Source organism: Myotis daubentonii, chromosome 10 (genome assembly GCF_963259705.1).
Source record: "Myotis daubentonii chromosome 10, mMyoDau2.1, whole genome shotgun sequence".
NCBI classification, from domain to species: domain Eukaryota; kingdom Metazoa; phylum Chordata; class Mammalia; order Chiroptera; family Vespertilionidae; genus Myotis; species Myotis daubentonii.
The window spans coordinates 71675349-71699769 of record NC_081849.1 but is presented as its reverse complement, the minus strand read 5'-3'; the positions used below and the strand labels follow the sequence as shown (position 1 = coordinate 71699769).

The 24421-nt window shown below is 40.7% G+C and overlaps 1 protein-coding gene across 3 annotated transcripts in view; it reads left to right on the top strand.

Annotated features, from left to right (window-relative positions):
* The first annotated feature begins 522 nt into the window (after positions 1-522).
* Positions 523-24421, top strand: part of ORC5 (origin recognition complex subunit 5) — a 74785-nt gene continuing 50886 nt past the window's right edge. For 2 of the 3 annotated variants that reach the window (XM_059712769.1, XM_059712767.1), the window contains exons 1-6: positions 524-729; positions 4774-4866; positions 7923-8123; positions 9133-9207; positions 14479-14590; positions 20644-20774. In XM_059712769.1, the coding sequence (XP_059568752.1) occupies positions 658-729; positions 4774-4866; positions 7923-8123; positions 9133-9207; positions 14479-14590; positions 20644-20774 (684 nt within the window). In that variant the 5' untranslated portion in view covers positions 524-657. Of the gene's footprint in view, positions 730-4773; positions 4867-7922; positions 8124-9132; positions 9208-14478; positions 14591-20643; positions 20775-24421 lie in introns of all 3 variants that reach the window. The other variant, XM_059712768.1, reaches the window with a different exon arrangement.

The following is a 24421-nucleotide window of genomic DNA, read 5'->3' as shown; positions in this document are numbered from 1 at the left end:
CTCTGGTTGGGAGGGGAATAAGATAAAAGGGTTTGCGCAGGGAGTGACAATACAATTAAATTACTTTCATAACATCCCATTATTAACTTGCCAAAACAAAACCTTCCTGAAGCCCGGGCCAGCCTGGCTCAGTGGTGGGTGGAGCATCCACCTGTGAACCAGGAGGTCACGGTTCGATTCCCGGTCAGGTTGCAGGTTCAGTCCCCAGTGCGGGATGTCTCTTCCTCCAGGTGTCAGGCTCCCGGGTCATCAAAGTTTCTAAATTTGGGGCCTCAAGCAGGGAAAATGGAAGCCAGGGTTCCGCGGAACGCGGGGAGCCCACAGAGCCCCCTGAGCTCTTTCAGTCCCATCTCTGTTCGCCCACCCCCGCGTCCTCTCCTCGGCCTTTCGGATGGCAAGGGTCGCGGGTAGAAACGCGCACCCCAAGCAGCCTGAGCCTCAGCGAAACTCTCCCGCAGGAAACCACACGGGAGCCTAAGGCGGGGCCAAACTACGCGCGCGCGCTGACGTCACGAGGACGCACGCGCGCGCCGGCCCCGCCCACAACCCGGCCGCCGGTTTTCCGGCGGGAGCGGGGCCGCGGTGTGGAGGTGACGCGGCGGTTTGCTCCGTGAGACCCGCTGGCCGCGGGCTGCGCCGTCCCCGGCAGCCGCCAGAATGCCGCACGTGGAAAACGTGGTGCTTTGTCGCGAGTCCCAAGTGTCCACGTTGCAGTCCCTGTTCGGAGAGGTATTGTGCTCAAGCTCTGTTGTCCAAGTCCCGGAGGCAAACGTTTCCGTGGTCTTGCGATGTGTTTCTTTTTAAAACACATTCCGCGTGTGGATCGAGGGTGAATAGACCGTCGGTTGCGTTGAGATAGGGCGTGTTGTCCGTCCCCCCCTTTTCCTTTGCACTAAAGAACTTGTGTTGGACCCCCTTTTACTCGAGAAAACTGCACCGGAAGGACCGGCCTGCGCGGCAGGATGTGGGTGCGGGACCAGTGCGTTCCCACGCGCCACCCTCGGGAGAACTCAGAGTAGCCAGGAGCAGTTGCTTCTTCTTTTTTTTTCCCCAAATATATTTTATTGATTTTTTACAGAGAGGAAGGGAGTGGGGTAAGGAGTTAGAAACATCGATGAGAGAGAAACATCGATCAGCTGCCTCCTGTAACCCCGCCCACCCCCCACTGGGGATGTGCCTGCAACCAAGGTAAATGCCCTTGACCTGAATCGAACCGGGGACCGTTAAGTCCGCCACTGAGCCAAACCGGGTAGGGCGAGCAGCTGCTGCTTATCTCCCCGCCGCTGAGCAGGGTGTTATCGTCTCCACCTGAACAGGAGGGTTTGCAGAGTGTCAGTTACTCCAGTGCAAGTTCGCACGTTCCAGTGGGGCACTCGGTGTAAGTCCGTGTGGGTAGATCCCCGAGGGGCCAGGCGGTGCTTCTGGTTCGAAAGCTCAGCGGCTTTTCCAGGATGGTACCAGCCCCGAGGAGGCCGGGGCGACCCTGGCAGGCTAGCGGGCAGATGCTGTCGGACAGAAGAGGTTAAGTGTCGTCTTCTCTTGGGGGGACACAGCCAGGGGAGTCCTTTTCATAGGCAGGAGGTAGCCGTCACCAGTGCAGGACTTCATCTATTTTTTATTATGTGCTCACCTTTGGGGAGGCCTTTCGATTCCTACGCATCCTGTAGACGTAATGAATCAGGCTTGGATTTGATTCCTTTTCTTTAAAGGTGAAATATAGTATTTGACAGGGTTCTTGTTCCAGCCTCTAGAAGGGTTCAGCAATCTGGAGAAGGGCTGTGTATAACTTAATAAAGAGTCCAGAGATGAAATATAATTTTGAAAGGCATTATAGGGAGTCAGAGGAGCCTAGCTAAAGAAACTAAGATCTCCTTGTCTCAGGACCCCTTGCTATTTATTAACACAAATTGTCCTAAGGCAAGGTGGAGATATACACTTCAAAGGGTAGGGTTAGGTACAGAATCCATTATTGGATGAATTTGCCTACGGCTGTTCAGGTGTTTGGCCAGTAGGAGGCAATAACATGTAGCTTAAGATGCCCTGAGCTATCTGGCAGCAAGCAGTCATCCCTTTTCAGGTTTGGGGAAATGCCCTCAGCCATTCCCAACAGGTGACAACATATGTGACTCAGCCCTTGTTGGGTCCCCAAGTTCCATCAACCTTTTGATGAAACTCTTGCAATTATGACATGCTGAAATTGGCTTCTGGCATTGTTTGTATAGTGACAATTATAAGCAAGCGTGTGTTTAATTATTGGGACAGGATTTTTTTTTAATATATTTTTATTGATTTCAGAGAGGAAGGAAGAGGGAGAGAGACAGATAGAAACATCCATGATGAGAGAGAATCATGGATCAGCTGCCTCCTGCAAGTCCCTCACTGGGGATTGAGCCCACAACCCCGGCATGTGCCCTTGACCGGAATCGAACCTGGGACCTTTTAGTTCGCAGGCTGATGCTCTGAGCAAAACTGGCTAGGGCTGGGACAGAATTTTTGAGCCAGTTAATTTACAAGATTGTTAGATACATTATTAAAAAGGGATTAATATATTAAAATATCAATTTTTAGTTTATTTAGACATTTTTTTTCTGTATACATCTGATTTTCAATTTGTCTTACAAAAGGAAATGTATAACTTAGTGGCTAGAATCCTATATAATAAAACCCTAATATGCAAATCGACCGAATGGTGGAATGACCGGTCACTATGACGGGCACTGACTCTCAGGGGGTAGATGCTCAACACAGGATTTGCCCCCTGGTGGTCAGTGCGTTCCCACAGGGGGAGCACTGCTCAGCCAGAAGCCGGGCTCACGGCTGTCGAGTGCCACGGCCAGTGGCAGGAGCCTCTCTTGCTTCTGTGGCAGCGCTAAGGACCCAACAGGTGGACATCCCCCAAGGGGTCCCGGGCAGCAAGAGGTCGCAGGTCTAGTTGAGGGATGTATGCCCCTACCCCCCGCCCCTATTCCTCCACCCCCACCCCCAGAGCACGAATGTCATGCACTGGGTCTCTAGTGTAATAAATGTTTTTTATGACTATTGTAGTGTTACATGATGATCATAGAGACTCAATGAAAATGGCATCATCCAGTTTTCTTGTAATTTTTTTAAAAATGTATGTCTTCTCACTAGACTCTGAACTTCTCCAAAGCAGATTTTGGCTTTAACTGATATTTATTTATTTACTTATTTAAAATATATTTTATTGATTTTTCACAGAGAGGAAGGGAGAGGGATAGAGAGTTAGAAACATCGATGAGAGAGAAACATCAACCAGCTGCCTCCTGCACACCCCCCACTGGGGATGTGCCCACAACCAAGGTACATGCCCTTGACTGGAATCAAACCCAGGACCCTTCAGTCCGCAGGCCGACGCTCTAGCCATGGAGCCAAACCGGTCAGGGCTTTAACTGATATTTATACTCTTCAGTGCATCATTGTTTTCAGCATTTAAAAGGTTTCTAATAAATATTCATTTTATCACTGAAATACATTTGTAGTATTACTTTTTGCTAGGCAGTTGACTCTTAATGCCCTGCAGGAGAATCTTGGAAATATGTATTTTGAAATGTATGCTATGTAAATTTTATCTTTTTTGATGAGGTAAGTTTAATATGCATAACTTGAAAGTATCCTGTAAGTTTTTTTTAAGAGAGGACCCTTGACGTTATTCTAACCCAGTGATTACATTTGTTTAGTTTCAAAGCTTTAAAATGTATAATGAAGTTGCAGCTTATGTGGGATTATCTTATCCTATATAATAAAGAGGCGATATGCAAATTGACCCTCACACCCTCACAAGATGGCTGCCTATCACCAGGTCGGCAGGGGGGTTAGTGAAGGACGACCAAACGACTGAACAAGCAGGCTGCATGGGGTGACCAGGCCGGCAGGGGGCTTAGTGGGGCGACCAGGCTGGCGGGGGGGAGGAGGCAGTTAGGGGCAACCAGGCTGGCAGAGGAGGGCAGTTGGGGGCGACCAGGCTGGCAGAGGGGGAATTAGGGGTGATCAGGCTGGCGGCGGGGGGGGGGGGGCAGTTAGGGGTGATCAGGCAGGCAGGTGAGCAATTAGGAGCCAGCCGACCAGGATTGTGAGAGGGATGTCCGACTGCCGGTTTAGGCCCGATCCTCAGGATCAGGCCTAAACAGGCAGTCGGACATCCCCCAAGGGGTCCTGGATTGGAGAGGGTGTAGGCTGCGCTGAGGGGACCCCCTCCCTCATGCATGAATTTCGTGCACTGGGCCTCTAGTAGTCTTTATAAAAGGAATTAGATAAAAATGGATAGCCTGGCTGGGTGGCTCAGTTGGTTGGGCATTGTCCTGTGTACCCCAAGATGGTGGGTTCATGCCAAGCACATGCCGGGGTTGCAGGCCGATTCCAAGTGTGGGGCATGCAGGAGGCAGCTAATGGATGTTTTGCTCTCACCTTAATGTGATCAAAATTATCCTTGAAAAATCTCTTAAATATCCTATAAAATCTCCTTTGAAAATATAAGAGTTTTTATTATATATATAATAATATAAAAAGTATGAGTATATGTAGTATATAATAAGCCAAATATAATTTTTCAGAAATTTTAATTTCTTAACAGAGTAAGTGCTTAGACTTGAATGCAAGTAAATTCGAAGTGTGGTGATGACACCACTTTATGCTCACTGCTAAAATAATTTGAATTGAATATTTTACTTTACCACATAAAACTTTCTTGCGAGCTAATAAATGTTTATTTTCTGTTTTGTATGTACAGTCTGATAATCATCTTTTCTTCTCTAGAGACATCATTTCAGCTTTCCATCCATTTTTATTTATGGACATACTGCCAGTGGAAAGACCTATGTCACACAAACTTTGTTAAAAACTTTAGAGGTAAGAATAAATCCCCTCTCCCCCCAAAAAAGAATAACCCCAAACTCCGTGTTAATTGATTTGTGCTCACAGTCTTTAGTCCAGTTTACCTTTCTCTGAAGGAATATCTACCTATCCTATCTAATAATAGAGAAACATGGTAATTAACCATAACTTTGCTACCCTTCCCATGGGCTAATCAGCGAGATATGCAAATTAACTGCCAACCAAGATGGCGGCCGGCAGCCAGGCAGCTGAAGCCAACAGGAGGCTTGCTCCAGTGATGGAGGAAGCCAAGGTTCCCTGCTTGCCGCTGCCGGCCTCTGAGCTTGCACTGTAAGAAACAATGTTGCAATTATAGAACCTAAACAAACCCCAGAAACCTGCTTTCAGCCCTCAGAGCTGGAGCAAGCAGGACCGCAACAGTGTTACAATTATAGAACCCAAACAAACCCAGATACCTGCTTTCAGCAGCCGAGGTCTCAGAGCTGGAGCCGAGGCTCAGAGCTAAAGCCGGCTCTCAGTTCCAGTGACAGCCACAGAAGGTAAATAAATCCCAGAATAAAAAAAAAAAAAAAAAAAAAGAAAGAAAGAAAAAAAGGAGAAGTTGGGAGCTTCAGTCACCCGCCAGCCTGAAAACGGCCCTCAGCCCCTCACCCAGACTGGCCAAGCACCCCAGTGGGGACCCCCACCCTGAAGGGGGTGTAACCAGCTGCAAACAGGCATCATCCCCTCATCCAGGCTGGCCAGGCACCCCAGTGGGGACCCCCACCCTGATCCAGGACACCCTTCAGGGAAAACCATTCGGCCCCCACCCATGCACCAGGCCTCTATCCTATATAGTAAAAGGGTAATATGAAAACTGACCCTAACAGCAGAAAGACTGGGAATGACTGGTCACTATGACACACACTGACCACCAGGGGGAAGATGCTCAATGCAGGAGCTGCCCTCTGGTGGTCCGGGCGCTCTCACATGGGAGGAGCTCTGCTCAGCCACAAGCCAGGCTGATGGCTACCAGTACAGTGGTGGTGGTGGGAGCCTCTCCTGCCTCCTCAGCAGCGCTAAGGATGTCCGATTGCAGTTTAGGCCTGCTCCCCGCTGGCAAGAGGGCTGCCGGGCTGCCAGAGGGATGTCTGATTGCCATCTTAGGCCCAATCCCCCCGGGAGCAGGCCTAAGCTAGCAGGTGGTCATCCCCTGAGGGGTCCCAGACTGTGAGAGGGCACAGGCTGGGCTGAGGGTCCTCCCCTTCCCCCCCGAGTGCACAAATTTTTGTGCACCGGGCCTCTAGTCTATATATAAAAGGCTAAGGGACCATCTGACCTGCTGGTAGATATGATGCGCACTGACCACCAGGGAGCAGATGCTCAACACAGGAGCTGCTGAGCTGCAGTGACTTGGCAGCGACAGTTCTCTGGTGATGCACCTGGAACCAGAGAGGAGGGAGCCCGATTCTGGGGTTTGTCACCCAAGAACCGCCCTCACAATCTGGGACCCCTTGTGGGGTGTCAGAGAGCCGGTTTCGGCCCCATCTCTGCAGGCCAGGCCAATGGACCCCACCTGCTGGAGGCACCTTGCTCACTGCACATATGACCTTTGAGCCGCAACGCCGCCCCAGGTGCGGCTGGCTGGGGAGGGACCTCGGGAGGTTGGCTCCAGGGCATGTCCAGCCCATCTTGCCCATTCCCGCCCTGCCCAGTCCTGCCCTGCCAGCCACCTTCTAATTAATTTCCTTTCTATGTGCACAGATCTGTGCACTGGGGCACTTGTCATCTACATAAAACATTTTTGACCAACTTTTGTTTGAATACCTTCAAAGACTGTAAACTTCAGAAGGGATTGTTAGATAACTTGAGCCTTGATGTTAATTATTTTTTATTTTTAACTTTCATTGGCTGATAATATTTGGGGAAAAACACACATGAAGAAAAATTCTTCAAAAAATATTAAAATGTTTCTTTTCCATTGTTTTCATAATACTGATATTGATAATTCTGAATCTCCACATATACAAAACCTACTATATCTCCTTTACCCTCCCTTCTTCCCCATATTGTCTATCAAAGTGAATGGTCTCAATATTAACATAGTTGTCAAAAAACTTTCCCTTTATTCCTTACTCATCCTTACTCTTTCAGTAAATTGAACTGGTAAATGTGTTCTATTCATTCTACATTATTAATGTCTTGACTTCATCTACCTTTAATCATAGCCATAACTAATTCAGTTCCATGAGGTCTGAAAGGTTGGCGACCTCTGGTTTAAGGAAACCTTTGGAACAGTGGTCGCCAACCAGTGGTCTGTGGACCACTGGTGGTCCATGAGGTCCGAAAGGTTGGTGACCGCTGCTCTAGGAAGGTTACGATGGTTTCTAACTCAAAATCCTTTTTTTAAAAAAAATCTAGGTTCATTCAGCATTAAGGACATTATCTAAAATTCTAAATGTGAAATTTCTACTAAAAATTTTCACATTCAAATGTACTTGGGTTTCTTTATAAGAATTCTGTAGAAGAAAATACAAGTTTACTTTGAATCCCTGTAGGAAACAAAGGGCAAACTTAAATAATTAAGTTTAATAAAGAGACTATTTTACAAAGGTTGAAGAAATGTTAAGGAACCAATAAGGAATGGTGAAGCAGTGATAGTCTTTACCCCTCCCAGACCTGAACTAGCCAGAGAAAGGAGTTGTTACCAGACCCCAGCAAGAACTGTAGCCTTTGAATATGAGCTGCCCAACTGGGACTGTGGCTTTTGATAGGAGGTCATAGCCACTGTCAAATTGTGGACCTCTGAGGCGTGGGGCTGGGAATCAAAGGAATAACTGTTCAACTTCACTCTCTTACTCCTCTACTTCCTTCAGTCTCTTGCTGGTTCTTCCTATTGGCTGAATCCAGTCAGTGCTAGAAAAGAAGAGAGAGTCTGGGCGATACAGTGTGTAATGTTCAGACTCCTGGGTCACAGAGTAGGTTGGAAGATTATGGGGTATTGGTTCTGAAGGGTAAATGGGAAATACCTAGCAAAGCCATACTTGTGTATGTGTTTTCTTTTCTATTTACACTTTTTTGTTTGTTTTCAGCTCCCACATGTCTTTGTGAATTGTGTTGAATGTTTTACGTTGAAGCTGCTTTTGGAACAAATTTTAAACCGGTTGAATTACCTTAGTTCTTCAGAGGATGGATGTTCTACTCAGATAACCTGTGACACATTTAATGACTTCGTTCGCTTGTTTAAACAAGTAACCAAGGCTAAAAGTCTCAAGGATCAGACTGTATATATTGTAAGTATTTAATTCCATTATATCATCTCCTATTTTCATGTTCTCCATGAAAATACATATATATACTATATCTGTTTTACATATACCTACTATATATGTATATCACATATATGTCATTCTTAAACCTTTATACATCTACTTTTCTCTCTATATAGTGTATATACTATATATCTCTAAAAAATAAGTACCTTAAAGAAAAAACAGTCCCAATAGCATTGTCTTCACACTGATCAAAAATTTTATCTTTTTTAACATGATTCGTTTGCCAGTTAAACAGGATTTAACATGCAGTTAAAGTTCAAGCAATAAAAATTTCACATGATAGCCCGGCTGAGGTGGCTCAGTGATTGAGCATCAACCTATGAACCAGGAGGTCAGGGTTCAATTCCTGGTCAGGGCACATGCCCAGGTTGCAGGCTCAATCCCCAGTGTGAGGTGTGCAGGAGGCAGCCAATCAATGATTTTCTGTCATCACTGATGTTTCTATCTCTCTCCCACTCCCTTCCTCTCTGAAATAAAAATATATTGGGAAAGAAAGAAGTTTTACATGATGAAATTCAGAATTTTCTGTCTCTCCCTTGCTTGGGTCAGAAATAGCTATAGTTTTTGCTTCATAGTAGACATTTATCTTTTTATCAAATGGAATAAAAAATGCACATGATTGTATTTCTTAGAAACCTAAGAAAATGTCCTTAGAGCATCTTGCATCCTTATCTTTTTTATAGTATACCTGTAAAATAAACCTTTTTAATGTAGGCCAAAATGACTCATTTTCTATTTAGAAATTTGAGTTAAAATATGTTATAAATAGTCCATTTTTTAAACTTATTTTACCTATTTAAAATGTCTCCCACAAATGTAAATAGCAAAAATTAAATTTTTTCTTTTCAACATGGCAAGTTCAAGTCTTGAATTGTATATTATCAATCTTTATAATATGTGTAACATAATGGTAAATGTTTTCTAAAGGGCTTTGCAAATTGATTGATCCTGCATTTTTTTTTATAAGGTTCTAGATAAAGCAGAATATCTAAGAGATATGGAAGCGAATATTTTGCCTGGGTTTCTTAGGTTACAAGAATTGGTAAGTAATGTTTGAGATCTTTTTCCTCTATTGCCTAATCAATAGACTGTGTTGTCAACTTTTTTCCTTTTGCCAATTTGATAGGTGAGAAATGACATCCTATCTAACAAAAGAGAAACATGGAAATTAGCGTACAACCGCTACCCTTCCCATTGGCTAATCAGGGCAATATGCAAATTAACTGCCAGCCAAGATGGCGGCCGGCAGCCAGGCAGCTTGAAACTAACATGAGGCTTGCTTGCTTCAGTGACAGAGGACTCCAACGTTCCCCGCCTGCCGCTGCAGGCCTCTGAGCTGCAACTCTAAGCAACTGTGTTACAAATATAGAAGCTAAACAAAACCCCAGAAACCTGCTTTAGTTCGTCGGGCTTCAGCCAGCAGGATCGCAACATTGTTTCAAATACAGAAGGTAAACAAAGGCCAGAAACCTGCTTTCAGCAGCGGAGGCCTAAGAGCTGGAGCCAAGCCTCAAAGCTAAAGCTGGCCCAGAATAAAAAACAAAGAAAAAAAGGAGCAGTTGGGAGCTTCAGTCACCCGCCAGCCTGAAAACAGCCCTCAGCCCCTCACCCAGACTGGCCAGGCACCCCAGTGGGGACCCCCACCCTGAAGGGTGTGTGACCAGCTGCAAACAGCCATCATCTCCTCACCCAGGCTGGCCAGGCACCCCAGTGGGGACCCCCACCCTGATCCAGGCGGCGCCCCAACCCCCACCCCACGGGCCCTGCTCTATGTGTGATGGGGTAGAGCCATAACCTCCCCATCGGCCCTGCCCTGAGTGTGACAGTGGCAGCGCCCCAACCCCCTGATCGGCCCTGCTCTGTGGGTGATAGAGGGTGACGCCCCAACCCCCTGATCCGCCCTGCTTTGTGTGTGACTGGGGGCGGTGCCCCAACTCCCCTATCGTCCCTACTCTGTGAGTGACGGGGGAGTTCCTCAACCCCCTGATCGGCCCTGCTCTGTGCGTGACGGGGGAGCTCCCCAACCCCCTGATGGGCCCTGCTCTGTGCGTGACAGGGTACGGAGCCCCAACCCCCTGATTGGCCCTGCTCTGTGCGTGACAGGGGGCAGCGCCCCAACCCCCTGATTGGTCCTGCTCTGTGCGTGACGGGGTGGCACCTCAACCTCCCCATCGACCCTGTCTTGAGTGTGACAGGGGGCGGTGCCCCAACCCCCCAATTGGCCCTACCCTGAGCGTGACTGAGGGTGGCATCGCAACCTCCCAACCCGCCCTGCTCTGTGCATGACAGGGGGCGGCGCCCCAACTCCCCAATCGGCCCTGCTGTGAGCCCAACCAGGGGCTGCACCTAGGGTTGGGCCTGCCCTCTGCCACCCTGGAGCAGGCCTAAGCCAGCAGGTCGTTATCTCCCGAGGGGTCCCAGACTGCGAGAGGGCACAGGCTGGGCTGAGGGATCCCCCCCGCCCCCCCGAGTGCACAAATTTTTGTGCACCAGGCCTCTAGTCTATATATATAAAAGCCTAAGCAACCAAATGACTGGTTGACCAGTTGCTATAATGCACACTGACCACCAGAGGGCAGACGCTCAATGCAGGAGCTGCCCCCAAGTGGTCAGTGCACTCCCACAGCCAACCTCCCATGATCCCTACCCCCCAGCATCCCCTCCCACCCCCCTCGTCTGGCCAAACTCCCATGGTCCCTGCTCCACCTCCCCCCTCGGGCTGGCCAACCTCTCGTGGTCCGTCCCTCCAGCTGGCTGGCCCTCCTGATCTGCCCTGATTGGGGGAGGGCTGACCAGCCAACCTCCCGTGGTCCCTAACCCCTGTGGCCAGCCAACCTCCTGTGGACCCTCCCCCTGGCTGGCCAACCTCCCGTGGTCCCTCCCTCTGGCCATCCGGCCCCCTCATCTCCCCCATTGGCCCCAATCACCGGCCAGGCTGAGGAACCCCACCTGTGCACAAATTTGTGCACCAGGCCTCTAGTCTTAATATATTAATTTGCGTTTCTCTATTATGAGTGACATTAATGTTTTTTCAAAGTTAAAGCAACTTGTGACTTGATAACTTCACTTTCAGCTTTTTATTTGTAATTGTGACTAACACTGCCTTCTAGTAAAAGATTTTAGTTGTTTGCTAGACTAAATGGCAGTGGACTTAACTTGGAACTTCCTGCAAGAATTTTAAAAGTTTCTTTTCATTTCAGTAATTTAAAAAAAGAATTCTATGTCTAGTCTGGATCACCTTGAGTTCAGTATCATCATCACTCAGTGTTAGAACCAGCTTTGTATTTTAATTTACAATTATGTTGTCACTGAATAGTAAGACTATTCTAAGGGTCATGGCCTACATAAAGAGCAGGCATCTTTTTTCATGTGCATATGTGTCGGGTGAAAGCCAAATATTATTGCAAAAACCAGGATTTTACAATAGTTTAAGTAAGGAAAATTGGTGAGAAAATTCATTGTTCACCAATACCAGTTATATAGGAATGCTCAACTCAGAAGAACTTGCTGATTCCTATTGGACTTGTGTTCACAAAGTGAGCAAAGATTTAGTTTGAACAAACAGTATTATTTATCATATTCAGTTAATGTCAATTTAAATTTTTTTGCTTTTCTAAATTTTTCACTAACTTACATATTTATGTTGATTTTATATTTTCCTTTTTTCTAATATTTTTATTGATTTCAGAGAGAGGAAGGGAGAGGGATAGAAATATCAATGATGAGAGAGAATCATTGATCGGCTGTCTCCTGCACACTCCCTGCTGATGATCGAGCCCGCAACACTGGCATGTGCCCTGATGGGGAATCAAACCAAGCATGACCTCCTGGTTCGTGCGCAACCACTGAGCTACACCGGCCAGGCTGATTTTATATTTTTCTAAGTGCTTTGAGCATAAATAGTTTATATTTACCTAGTTCTATATCTGTATTATTTAAGTATTAAGTAACATTATAACGAAAATTAAGTAAATATTTGGGGAGCTAGTGCTTAGAGCATTTCCACCTTGAAAAGTTAAATACATTACTCACATTTGAGAAACTGCTAGAAGTACAGAGAAACTTTCCAAATGCCACTGAAATTGTGTGCCTAAGGCTAAATCCTGAAATTCACAGTTAGTAATAGTATTCTAGGGCCAATCTGGAGAGGACAGGAGGAAATTAACTATAGTTCTTGGTGGCCTATCCTGGAAGTTTCCTCACACAGTCCAGCCTTTCCCAGTTTGATTAATTCTTGGCGTTTTACTGCTGAGATCAGGGACCCATCCTGTGTGAGCAGATGTCTCCTGTCTTCTACTATTTTGTTGTGTTTCCATCCACATCCACTATTTCCCATTGCTTTGGTCTAGAACTCCCTGTCTGGTATCCAGAGTGCATTCCTGCTGTCTCTTGCCTTTCAGTATAGCTTACCCCATTTTCCCCCTCATGTTCAGTAATGGTGATTACGCTTCCCTTTACAGCAGTTAGGCCTTTCACTTTTGTTTTAGTTTTAATTATATAAACTGAAGGAAATGAAAAGATGCACAGTAATGTTCATCTATCAGAAAAGATAATCGCTATTTGACATTTCTGAAAACATGCTTGATTTTTTTTTAAAAAATGTATTTCATTTCAGAGAAATATGGCAAAAGCATTTCCCAGTTTTTATATTAAATATTTGAGTAAAATGAATGGGTATTGTATATTGAAGTACTTTCAGATGAACAGATGAGGACATTACCAACTTAAAATCCTTTCATGCTGACAAATACAATTCTTTAATCTCAGTATTTTAAACTGATTTTATGAAATGCTTTTTAACTGATTTTATAAAATGCTTTTGAATAATCATTTTAAAGCAAAAACAACTCAATGCTTTGAATCAAGATTGTGTTTAGAGCATGCTTTTTTATCCCTATAGAAATAAATTCAAGGATTCTTAAAAATTAATGCGTTTATAAGATAAAAATAGCATTTGAAAGTAAAAATATTTTTCTTTCTTTCATAAACATGCTAAATTTTTGTGGAACTCTTAACTTATTGAACTTAGCTGCTTTTGTTAGCCAAAATAATTTTTTCTAAATAATGAAAATTGGAATATAAGATTATACATAAGATAGGAATCAAGCCTTAGCCAGTTTGGCTCAGTGGATAGAGTGTCATGGAAGGGTCCTGGGTTCAATTTTGATCAGGGTAGGTACTTCTGTTGCAGGCTTTTTCCCCAGCCCTGGTCAGGGCACGTGCGGGAGGCAACCAATCGATGTGTTTCTCTCACATAGATGTTTCTCTCTTCTCTAACTCTTCCCCCTTCCAGTCTCTCTAAAATCAATGGGAAAATATCCTCAGGTGAGGATTAATGGGGGAGGAGTGAATATAGGAATCAATAAAAAGTAAATCACTATCAAAGTATAGTATAATTTGTGAGATAGTGTCCTAAGAATAGTTATAGAACAAAACAGCATTCACTTTTGTTTTAGTTTTAATTATGGAAACTGAAGAAAATTAAAAGATGCACAGCAATTTCCACTCTACCAGAAAAGAGAATTGCTGTTGAAGCTGCTTGTCAACTTGGGAGATGTCAAAAAGAATGTGGGAAAAATTAAAATTGGTGTTGAAAATGCAGAGGTATCTACAGATAAATTCTAGCTAGCATGCATAGGGCATAGGATAACACATACAGTGGGCTGTTCTCAATGTTCTTTTTGTATACTAATTATAATTTCTAAATACACTTCAAAAGATATCTGTTTACTTAACAGTGGTGTTTTAGATCAGAGTTGTTTGTGTTTTTAATGTATATGCAAAGTCAATTTTAGTAATTTGTGTGAAAATATTCTTTAAAACAACTTTTAAGTTTTTCTAACAATAATATGTGGTTACATAATATGGCTTAATCTGTTTTTCTTCAACTCATATTTCTTTTTTCTGAATTACTGTAGCCATTTTAATGATGAGAGATGTTAAGTTTTGCCTTTTTTTGATTGTTTATTAATTGAAAGCTAATGATTTCTTTGAAAATTCCCATAAAAAGGTTTTGTCTTAACTATTTATGCGTATGTTTCTTAATTTCTATAAAGTAAGTCCTAGCATTCATGGATAACTGAAATGCTAATTAACCTAAAAGTTTTATGGAAATTCCCATGTAATTATGTATAAAAATTTGCAAGTAGATGAACTCCTTGATTAGGTTTTCTAAATATGGTGTGTTAATATGCAAATAATTTGTTACATGTTGGAACTTTGTCCGATTTATTTGAAAGAAAGATTCAAATGGAATTGCTCTGATTAAGATTTTTAAATGCCAAGTTAATTTTATTACTTTTTTCTTTTACAGACTGACAGAAATGTGACTGTTATCTTTCTCAGTGAAATTATTTGGGAAAAATTCCGTCCAAATACTGGATGCTTTGAACCATTTGTCTTGTATTTCCCTGATTATAGCATAGGTAAATTTTAAAACATTGTTTTGACAAGTGATATTCAGTAAAATAGTCTGTGGAGGATTAAGCTAGCATGTTTAAATGGGAATACTCCCAAGTCTTAATCTGTTAAAGTTTACATCCAATCTCAAAATGTTGCTTGTCTTTCTGCATTTATAGAGGTTTTATTTTGGAACTCGGAGGAGTTATTTTTCTGTAATTACTAATATTTTTTAAATAAGCACTTCTCACATATTTGTGCTAGTGGTTTGTTTTTACATTTTTTAGCTAGTACATTATGATGTATATATTGTCCTAGCAGGTTTGGCTCAGTGGATAGCTCGTGGACTGAAGGGTCCCAGGTTCGATTCAAGGGCATGTGCCTTGGTTGCAGGCTCGATCCCTGGCCCTGGTCAGGGCATGTGTGGGAGGCAACCAATCTATGTGTCTCTCTCACATTGATGTTTCTCTCTCTCTGTCTCTCCCCCTCCCTTCCACTCTCTAAATATCATGGAAAAACATCCTTGGGTGAGAATTTACAACAACAAAACAGATGTATCTATTGCATTTGTAGCATCCATTCAAGAATCAGACGAGGTTGGCAAAGCACATTAAAATTGTATTGAAATCTTTATTTACCATGAAGTTGCCTTAAGTACAGTGTGAGATGTATTTTTTGATTTTTTAAATCTCATTTTTATTACTGTAACTCTTGGAGTACCAATTACTAGCCCTTGTGTTTATTTCTTTTTGGTCTATCTTTAATCTTAAACTTCATAGATCCTAATGGTTTTATCTTTGGAAGAAAAGAAAAGCTTTTTGTATTCTTGAATACTTTTATAGATTAATACTATGATGTCACTATACAGACTCAATATTTCTGATTCAGAGATTGTAACTGTGAAGCATAAGGTGGTTAGCACGCTCTGAAAAAATAGCATTCCTTGACTTTGGTCTCATCAACACTATCCTTCTGAACTAATCAGCTGTAAATATTCATTGTTAAAATCAACACATTTTTGCTTATTTTCACAAGAACGGCAATAAAAAAAACCCCACAAAAAAACACCTTCAGTGTTAACTAATATATATATATATATATATATATATATATATATATATATATATATATATATATATATTTTTTTTTTTTTTTAAAGAAACCCAAAATAGGCTGGCTGGCTCTGTGGTTGAGCATTGACCTATGAACCAGGAGGTCACAGTTCAGTTGTGAGTTTGATCCCCAATGTGAGGCATGCAGGAGGCAGCCAATCAATGATTCTCTCTCATCATTGATGTTTCTCTCTCTCCCTCTCTTCCTCTCTGAAATCAATAAAAATATATATTTTAAAAGAACCCCGAAATAGATGCAAGGATTCCTTATTTTCAATAGGTTCTCTTTCATGAAAATTACAAAATAAGGAGAAAAGAAATGGGTAGGAAGAAAAGAATAAATCAAAGGATTTAATTAAAAAGTTTTCTTTGTAGCTATGTCATCACTGAAGTTAAATGTTTTCATGACCCATTTTAGCCTTCAGTATTGAAAAATTATTTAGAAATTTAGGATTATAAAAAAAATCCTGGTTTTCCACATTGTAGTGAAGTTGGATTAAAGTATGGTATAATGAATTATAGAATTTAATTAAAATTTTAAAACATGAAAAGATACAAAATAGCATAGATGGAGATAATTTAAGGACATAATTAACTAAAGCAGTGGTTCTTAACCTGTGGGTCGCGACCCCTTTGGCAGTCGAATGACCCTTTCACAGGGGTCGCCTAAGACCATCACGCATATCAGATATTTACATTACGATTTATAACAGTAGCAAAATTACAGTTATGAAGTAGCAACGAAAATAATTTTATGGTTGGGTCACAACATGAGGAACTGTATTTAAAGGGCCAGAAGGTTGAGAACCACCTGAACTAAAGTGATCTTAACAATTTTAGAAAGTGTGAGATAATAGATTTTCGAAAATATATAAAAACTAGAGCTAAATTTAATCTGATTATTAAATTCAAGTGCCTTTTACCAGTACATTGAATTTTTTTTTAAGCAAAAATACCATAATCACACAAAAAGGCTTTCAGAAAGGAAGCATTAATTGATAAGTGAAATTGGAGTTAAAATGAGTAAGCATGGAACCAGGGCAGGAAGATAATTTTAGTGGTTGAATCATCTAGTTATGATTTGATACATATTGTCATCTTTAGGAATATGGTGTCTGATATTGAGGGCACCCTCTCCACTCAGCAGTGACACTGGGTCACAATTTGGAATTGTTGTTTTTTTATCTCTGTCACATGAATATTATTCATGGAAATGCATTTTATCTTTTCTTCAGGTAGATTATAATGCAGTTGATCAGGTTTTTGGTTTAGTTTTTGTATCAGCATAAGTTATGTTTTAATAATAACAATTTGAAAATCTCAGTGACATAATTTTCTCACCACCTTTATGCCATTATTGTCCAATATTTTTCTTCTATATTTACTATAATCTCAATAATACTTTATTATTTGGGCTTCAAAGAAATAAGAAGACAAGGAAAAATGTCTTTTGTTGTTTATTTTACTTGAGATTTATTGAGCTTCTTGGATATATAAATGTATAGTTTCATCAATTTAGGAAATTTTTCAGCCATTAGTTCTTAAAAAACTTAGCCATTCTTCGTTTTTTCTGGGATTGAACTATATGTATCTTAGACCACTTGATTTTGTCCAACTGAATTTTTTATCCTAACTGGAGGATATTTTTTCATTGATTTTTATTTATTTTTATTTATTACTTTATTTTTTATTAATCCTCACCCGAGGATATTTTTCCATTGATTCTTAGGGAAAGTGTAAAAGAGAGGGAAGGACAGATAAACATTGAGGTGAGGGAAACACATTGACTGGTTGCCTCCTGCATGTGCCCTGACCAGGGCCTGGGCCAGGGAGGAGCCTGCAACCGAGGTACGTGCCCTTGACTGGAATCAAACCTGGGACCCTTTGGTCCACAGGCTGACAGCTATCCGCTGAGCCAAACCAGCTAGGGCTTTCATTGATTTTTAGAGCGAGTGAAAGGAAGGGAGTAAGGGGAGAGCAAGAGAGAGGAGAGAGAGAGGAAAAAAATCATCATTGTGTGAGAGAGTGACATTGATTGGTTGCCTTCCGTACATGCCCAGCCCCGGTCGGGTATTCAGCCTGCAGCCCATGTATGTGCCCTTGACAGAGAATTGAACTGCGACCCTCTAGTGTTCAGGCCCAACCACTTAGCAGTACTGGCCAGGGCCCAACTGAATTTCTATTTTTTAAAATTTTAAATATGTTTTCTCTGTTTTATTTGGGATAGTTTTTGTTTCTGTGTCTTTAAAAGTTCACTGATCTTTTTTTTCGTGTGTCAGATTTGCAGTTAATCCCATTCATTCTTTTCATATCTCATTATACTTTTGTTTTCCTTTATATCCTTGAGCATATGAGCATATTTATAATAGTTTGAATGCCCTTGTCTACTAATTCTATTACCTCATTTATTTTGGGTTTGTTTCTCTTGACTGATTTTTCTCTATTATGGGTATTCATTATGCTTCTTCATGTGTTTAGGAATTTTTGATTGATATTGTGTTTTTTATTGCATGTTGGACTTCTTTTTGGTAAGCATTTAAACTTGAAGCTATCTATATTTGATGCTTTTAAGGCCATTCTAAAGCTGTTTTTGGAGATAGGATCTTGAGTAGCCTTTATTCCACTGCTAATTTTAGCTCCATTTTTTAAGATATAGCCCTTCTGGGATCTCTGCTAAACGCCCCATGTATTCAGCAGAGTTTTTCCCTTCTATAGGTGGCAGCATGAATGATTCACATGGGTGTACTCTGGGAACTGCTTGACTTACAGCTCTCCAATAATTGTTTTCCCCCAGAAGTTGTTCTTGTCCTTCGGGGGTATTACTCTTTTCATATACAGATTGGTATTCAGCCAAGACTCAACGGGAACCCCTATGCAGATTTCTGGAGCTCTTTCTTACATAGCTCTCTTATGTACTCTGCCCTGCAAATGCTAGCTGCCTTAGCTCCTTCTACTCTCATCTCTGTCTCTTTAACTCAGTGAGATGAATGGACTTCTTTTGAAACTCTAATAAAATTACCTCTAGCTAGAAAGACAGGCTGACGATGGGACTCATTTGGTTCCCTTTTCTCAGGTATCACGCCCTATAGTGCCTATTATATGATGTCTAAAAATAGTTGTTTTCTATATTTTGTCTAGGTTTTAGTTAATTTATTAGTGGGTAGTATTTCTGAATCCTCTTACTTTCTCATGACTGGGAGCAGAAGTTCCTCTTGAGTTCTTGAGTATTAGTTCATACTTTGATAGCGAAATTTTAAGGCACCAGAAAACCAGTCAAATGATTTTTCATTTCCTTTATTTACTACCTCTTAATGCAGTTTTTAGCATCCTGTGGAGATGAAATATTTTTTAATAAATTTGACGAGTCTTGATCTTTTGAGCTGGCATGGCTTACTTAGAGTTGTACTCTGGGATTTTGTCTGTAGTCTATAACTGAGCAGCTGGTTTACTTTTACAGCAACACAGTAAGAATTCTAATTCTTTTCAGACTTTCATCAGGACTGGAGACTTAATTGTTTTCCAAATCGCCTTATCCATATACGGATAGACCGTCTTTTTTGCCTAAGTATGTTCATCTATCTGACAATTTATCCTTTCTTTCCTGCCTTCCTTCCCTCTCCTTCCATCTATCCAGTTATTTGGTGACTTTCATATAAAAATATCTTTATCTCCAAGTTTGCACCTTTGGACATTTTCTGTATATCAAATATTTTCTCATGCATAGTTTAAAAAAAAACAACTTAGTGACATTACATTTAAATTTTGCTATTAGATTATAAAAATACATAGATTCCAAAGTCAAGTTTTGACTTTTTGTATTTTTTTTTTTTTTGGTAGTTGTGACATAAAAATGCAAATCAAGTAACCGTCTTCCGTCTGGAACCTGTTAATAATAATATTCTAAACCTAAAACTAGACTTTGAAAAAAATAATTTTTTGGATCAACTGCCCTGTTTAAAAGATCCCCTGGATATAGCTACTTCTAAATTTCTGTTTATGAACATCTGTTGATAATCCACACAAATTGTTTGGTCTCATACCTGTATCTAACTTATTGTGAGGAACAAGAGAATAAGAGAGTGCTTAAAGGCAGGAGCTGCTGTTAAATGTCATAGTAGCTATGGTAAAGATGCTCATTTAATCAGAATGGTAAATAAGGAAATTGGCATGATCAGAACATCCTAAAAGAGTTTTTACTTGTAAGTATTGCAAAAGTCTTGAACCCTGTGGAACTATGTTTAAAGTATAAGTCATATTCAAAAGGCTCTTAACTGAGACGTGTAAAGAAACCATTGCACCAAGAAGTCAAAGGGGATTGCAATAAGGATTCATTACTGTAACTGGGAAATTTTGAATAATAGGTGATTGTTTCTCTATAACTGTTTCTACAATATGATATTTCTAGCAAGATTAAATATAAGTTTAGGGACTCTAAATATATGATATTGTAAAAAGACTTTAAGATAGAAGAGAAATAAAGATGCCAAGATTGTAGGAAGAAAACGTTTTTTCAAAAGGGGAATGACAAAGTATGATGACTTTCATTAAAGTATTTATAAATTCTTTTAATTTATAAAAAACTGAGCATTTTCCAGTGTGGTGGTAGTAGCCCTAGTTTATGTAGTGCCCCTTTTTGTTTTTGCAAGTTGATATACTTAATAGGCAGGAAAAGAAAATAGAATCTATGTTATTTTTTGTCTCTGATAATGATTTTGCCAGTAATAAGGATCTTGAAATTTTCTTTAGATGTCATTGTTTAATATTTGTGTTAAGCAACATTTAATTTTTTTAGAACATTAGATTTATAATTGTTTTTACCTCAGTTTCAACTTTTGTATTACTGTTAAAATCTTGTAATAGTTTTTTTCTTTAATTATTGCTATTTTAAACCTTTGTAATAAAATGTTGGAAGATATAAGTAGGGTGCTGTATTAATCATTCTACGTTCATTTGTGTCCTGGGAACAGGGAACCTTCAAAAGATCCTGTCCCACGATCATCCTCCAGAATATTCAGCTGATTTCTATGCTGCTTACATTAATATTCTTCTTGGAGTTTTCTACACTGTCTGCCGGGATTTGAAAGAGCTCAGACATCTGGTGAGTGAGTATTCTGCTTAAAAAAAAAAAAAGTATGCCTTTTAATATTTTTCCACGTAGAAATGATGTGGGATAGGTTGGAAGCTGACAATTTATTATGGAAATTTTGATTTGGCCCTTTGAGGCTAATACACCATAAAATGGAAGAAATCTGTGGATTAATATAAATTTTGAACCGATTAGAAAACTTTCATTTATCTTTACTTAGGTCTTTTCCCTTGGCCTTGGGAGTGTTCCCCCCCCCCCTTTTTTTTCTAATTGTAGAAAATTTAGAACTCTGTTAAAATAAAAATGAAGAGTAGCAGAAAGGTATAAAAACTTAACAAAAAAATCAATAAAATATATTTTTTTTAAAAAAATGCCGAAACCGGTTTGGCTCAGTGGATAGAGCGTTGGCCTGTGGACTGAAAGGTCCTGGGTTCGATTCCGGTTAAGGGCATGTACTGGGTTGCGGGCATATCCCCAGTAGGAGATGTGCAGGAGGCAGCTGATCGATGTTTCTCTCTCATTGATGTTTCTAACTCTCTATGTCTCTCCCTTCCTCTCTGTAAAAAATCAATAAAATATATTTAAAAAATAAAAACTTAAACACTTAAATTTTTTTTATTGATTTCAGAGAGGAAGGGAGAGGGAGAGACAGATAGGAACATCAGTGATGAGAGAATCATTGATTGGCTGCCTCCTGCAAGCCCCTACTGAGCATCAAGCCTGCAATCCAGGCATGTGCCCTGACCAGGAGTTGAACCGTGACTTCCTGGTTCATAGGTCAACGCTCAACCACTGAGCCACGCCAGCCGGGCGAATAAATATTCTTTTAAAATACAAATAATTTCTGAGAGGATCATTGATAATTGGTGAATTATTTTAATAAAGTAGCATAGCTGCTTTTTATAGCCAGGACCCAGCGTTTTCTGGGGTTTTGATTTTATTTTTTAGCCTGGGGCTAGGTGGATGGCTCCTGGATGTTGAAGAATGGGAAGAGTGGGTATTAGGCAGCAGGGCAGAGAAGGATCTGGCACAGAAAAGCTGCATAATGTACAGGAAGACTTTTGATGCCTCACTCATAACTTAGCTCTCTCACATGCAACTGACCAACTCAAGGTAATCTCTGACTACTTCAAATGGTGTCATGACATTCTTAGATTTCAGATTTTTTCATGTATTTTTAAACTGTTTTTTGATGAGGAAGAGATTGTTCTGAAATGGTTGCTTATCTGTCCTTCAGCTATCAGTGGATTCATAAAGACAGTATATAATAATGTGTTTCGGTACGTAGTAGTTACTTTTGCTTATTTGCCATGTGATTGATTGTATAATAGGAAAAAAATGGTCCCTGAGAACTAAACTTAAAAAGATTGTAACATTTTATGAATAAAGAACCATGGTGTCTGGCTCGATAGCATATGCTCACAACTATTATACTATGTTACTTCTTAACACCTTTCATACCGCTCACGAGCTTTCTCATGTTTCGTGCGCCATCTGTTAAGGACCGCTCACGAGTTTTCTCGTTTTTCACCCGCCATCTGTTATGGACCTTAGATGTCAACACACTGTCTTGTCCACATCGAATGAAGCGATCTCATTGGTGGAAACCGTGCAGGTCAATCTACGAAAAACTATATAATTGCATGAACCCATAAAGCATTGCAGTTACATTGTATTTTGGTCATTTGAATAGTCTTCGTCTTCCAAGTTCCTGGCGCTTTTAGAAAACGTTTTACGCAGTACCATACGTTAAAAAAGTACTAGGAACTTTAATTGTTTAATTGTTTTTGTAAATAAAAATGTTATAATTATTGAAAAACGACACTTAAAGTGCATTATGATCTGTAGTTATGATGATTTAAATAACATGCAGTTTTCCCCAAAACGTGCCGTCCCTGGCGTATGTCTTAGAGATTTCTATGCGGTACGAAATGTGTTAAATAAGATCCAGCCTTTATTGAGTACATCCTGTGTGCCAGGCACTGTTATGAACCTTTTTATCATTATTAGTTCAATTAATTAATTTTTACAACAACCCTATGAAAGAAGGTACTGTCATGAATCCTCATTTTACAGATGAAGAAATTTCTTCCTTAGCCAGCTCTGTGATCTTGACCAAATTACGTAACCTTTTTGAACATGAGTTTTCTCTTGTCTTAAGTATATATAATACTTACTTCAAAGGAATTTTGTGAAGTAAAAAGAAAGGAATACATGTAAAATGCCTGATAACCTGTTGGTGATCTGTTAATTTTAGTTTGCTTTCTTCTGCTGAGCAAAAGTTTATGGGCTTAAAAATAGATTGAGATCTGCAAGAACATAAACCAGAGCCCAAGTATGGAGACTGCTAATACCTACTGTAGGTTTGTATCAGAGATTGAAGTCATATGAAGTCTGAGGCAGAAGAGTTGTCATCCTATTGACTGTCAGAGTTAATCTGACAGATAGCTGGGTGAATGGTGGCCTTCACCAATCTTTTATATCCTTAGGAGGCCCAGTGCACAAAATTCACACATGGGTAGGTTCCCTAGTGGCTGCTGGCTGCCGGCCACCGGCCGTGGCCTCCCTTCCCTGGCTGCTGGCTGCCCTCCAGGGCCTTCATTCTGTGCCGCCACCTGGTGGTCAGCACACATCATAGTGAGCGATCGAACTCCCAGTCGGTCAAACTCCTGAGGGAACAGTTTGCATATTAGGCTTTTATATAGATAGAAACTGATTGCTTTATGGATGAGGATGACTTTTTCACAGATAAGAGCTGTTCTTTGGTTATGGGTACTTAAGGGAGAGGTGGAGTGTTTAATTAGGACAATTAATCTAGTTAGCTTTGTATTTCTTTTATTTTTTCTTAGCTTTTGATTAAAGTACACTATACCTAAAGAAAAGCACAGAAACCATAAATATGTATTCCAATGTATTATCACAGAGGGAAAACACTTCTGTAAATATAATCCAGGTCAAACAGTAGAAAATTACCAGCATCTCAGGAGCCTACTTCATGCTTCCTCCCAATTTCTGCCTCTTCTTTCCTTCTGAAGTAATCACTGTTCTTACTTCTAATTTCAAAGATTAGGTTTGTTTGCTTTTGAACTTTCTTTAGATGAAAACATACAGAATGTGTTCTTTTTTTCTTTTTTGATCTATGTACTTTTGCCCAACATTTTACTTGGTATATTTATCCATGTTAAATGTAGCTGTGGCATATTCTTAAAACTTACATAGTCTGTAGACATGGAATAAACAGAAAGTGGTGTTTAACATGTTGTTTGCGGGTAGTTTTTATCACGCGCTAAGAGGTGGCGCGGGCCATTTTTGCTAATTTTTTGTGCAAATGGCAGCATTCAGTAAAATTACGATAGCTTTAGTTTACGTATTTATACGTTACCCGCATTCTACCGCTAGTCTATAAAAAACGTATTAATACGTGTCCCGCGCTCTACTACACTGGTAGAACGTATAAATATGTAAAACGTACAAATACGTTTCCTGCATATAGTGTGTTAAGACAGCTTTTAAGGGTGCTTTTACTTATGGCCTTGGGTAATTAAGAATTCTTTTTGTATCACAGCCACATTCATTGGTACTGACATGCTAGTCGTTCTGATTATTTTTTATATGTGGTAGTTACAAGAAGGCGAGAGTATTGGATGTTTTTAAATTTT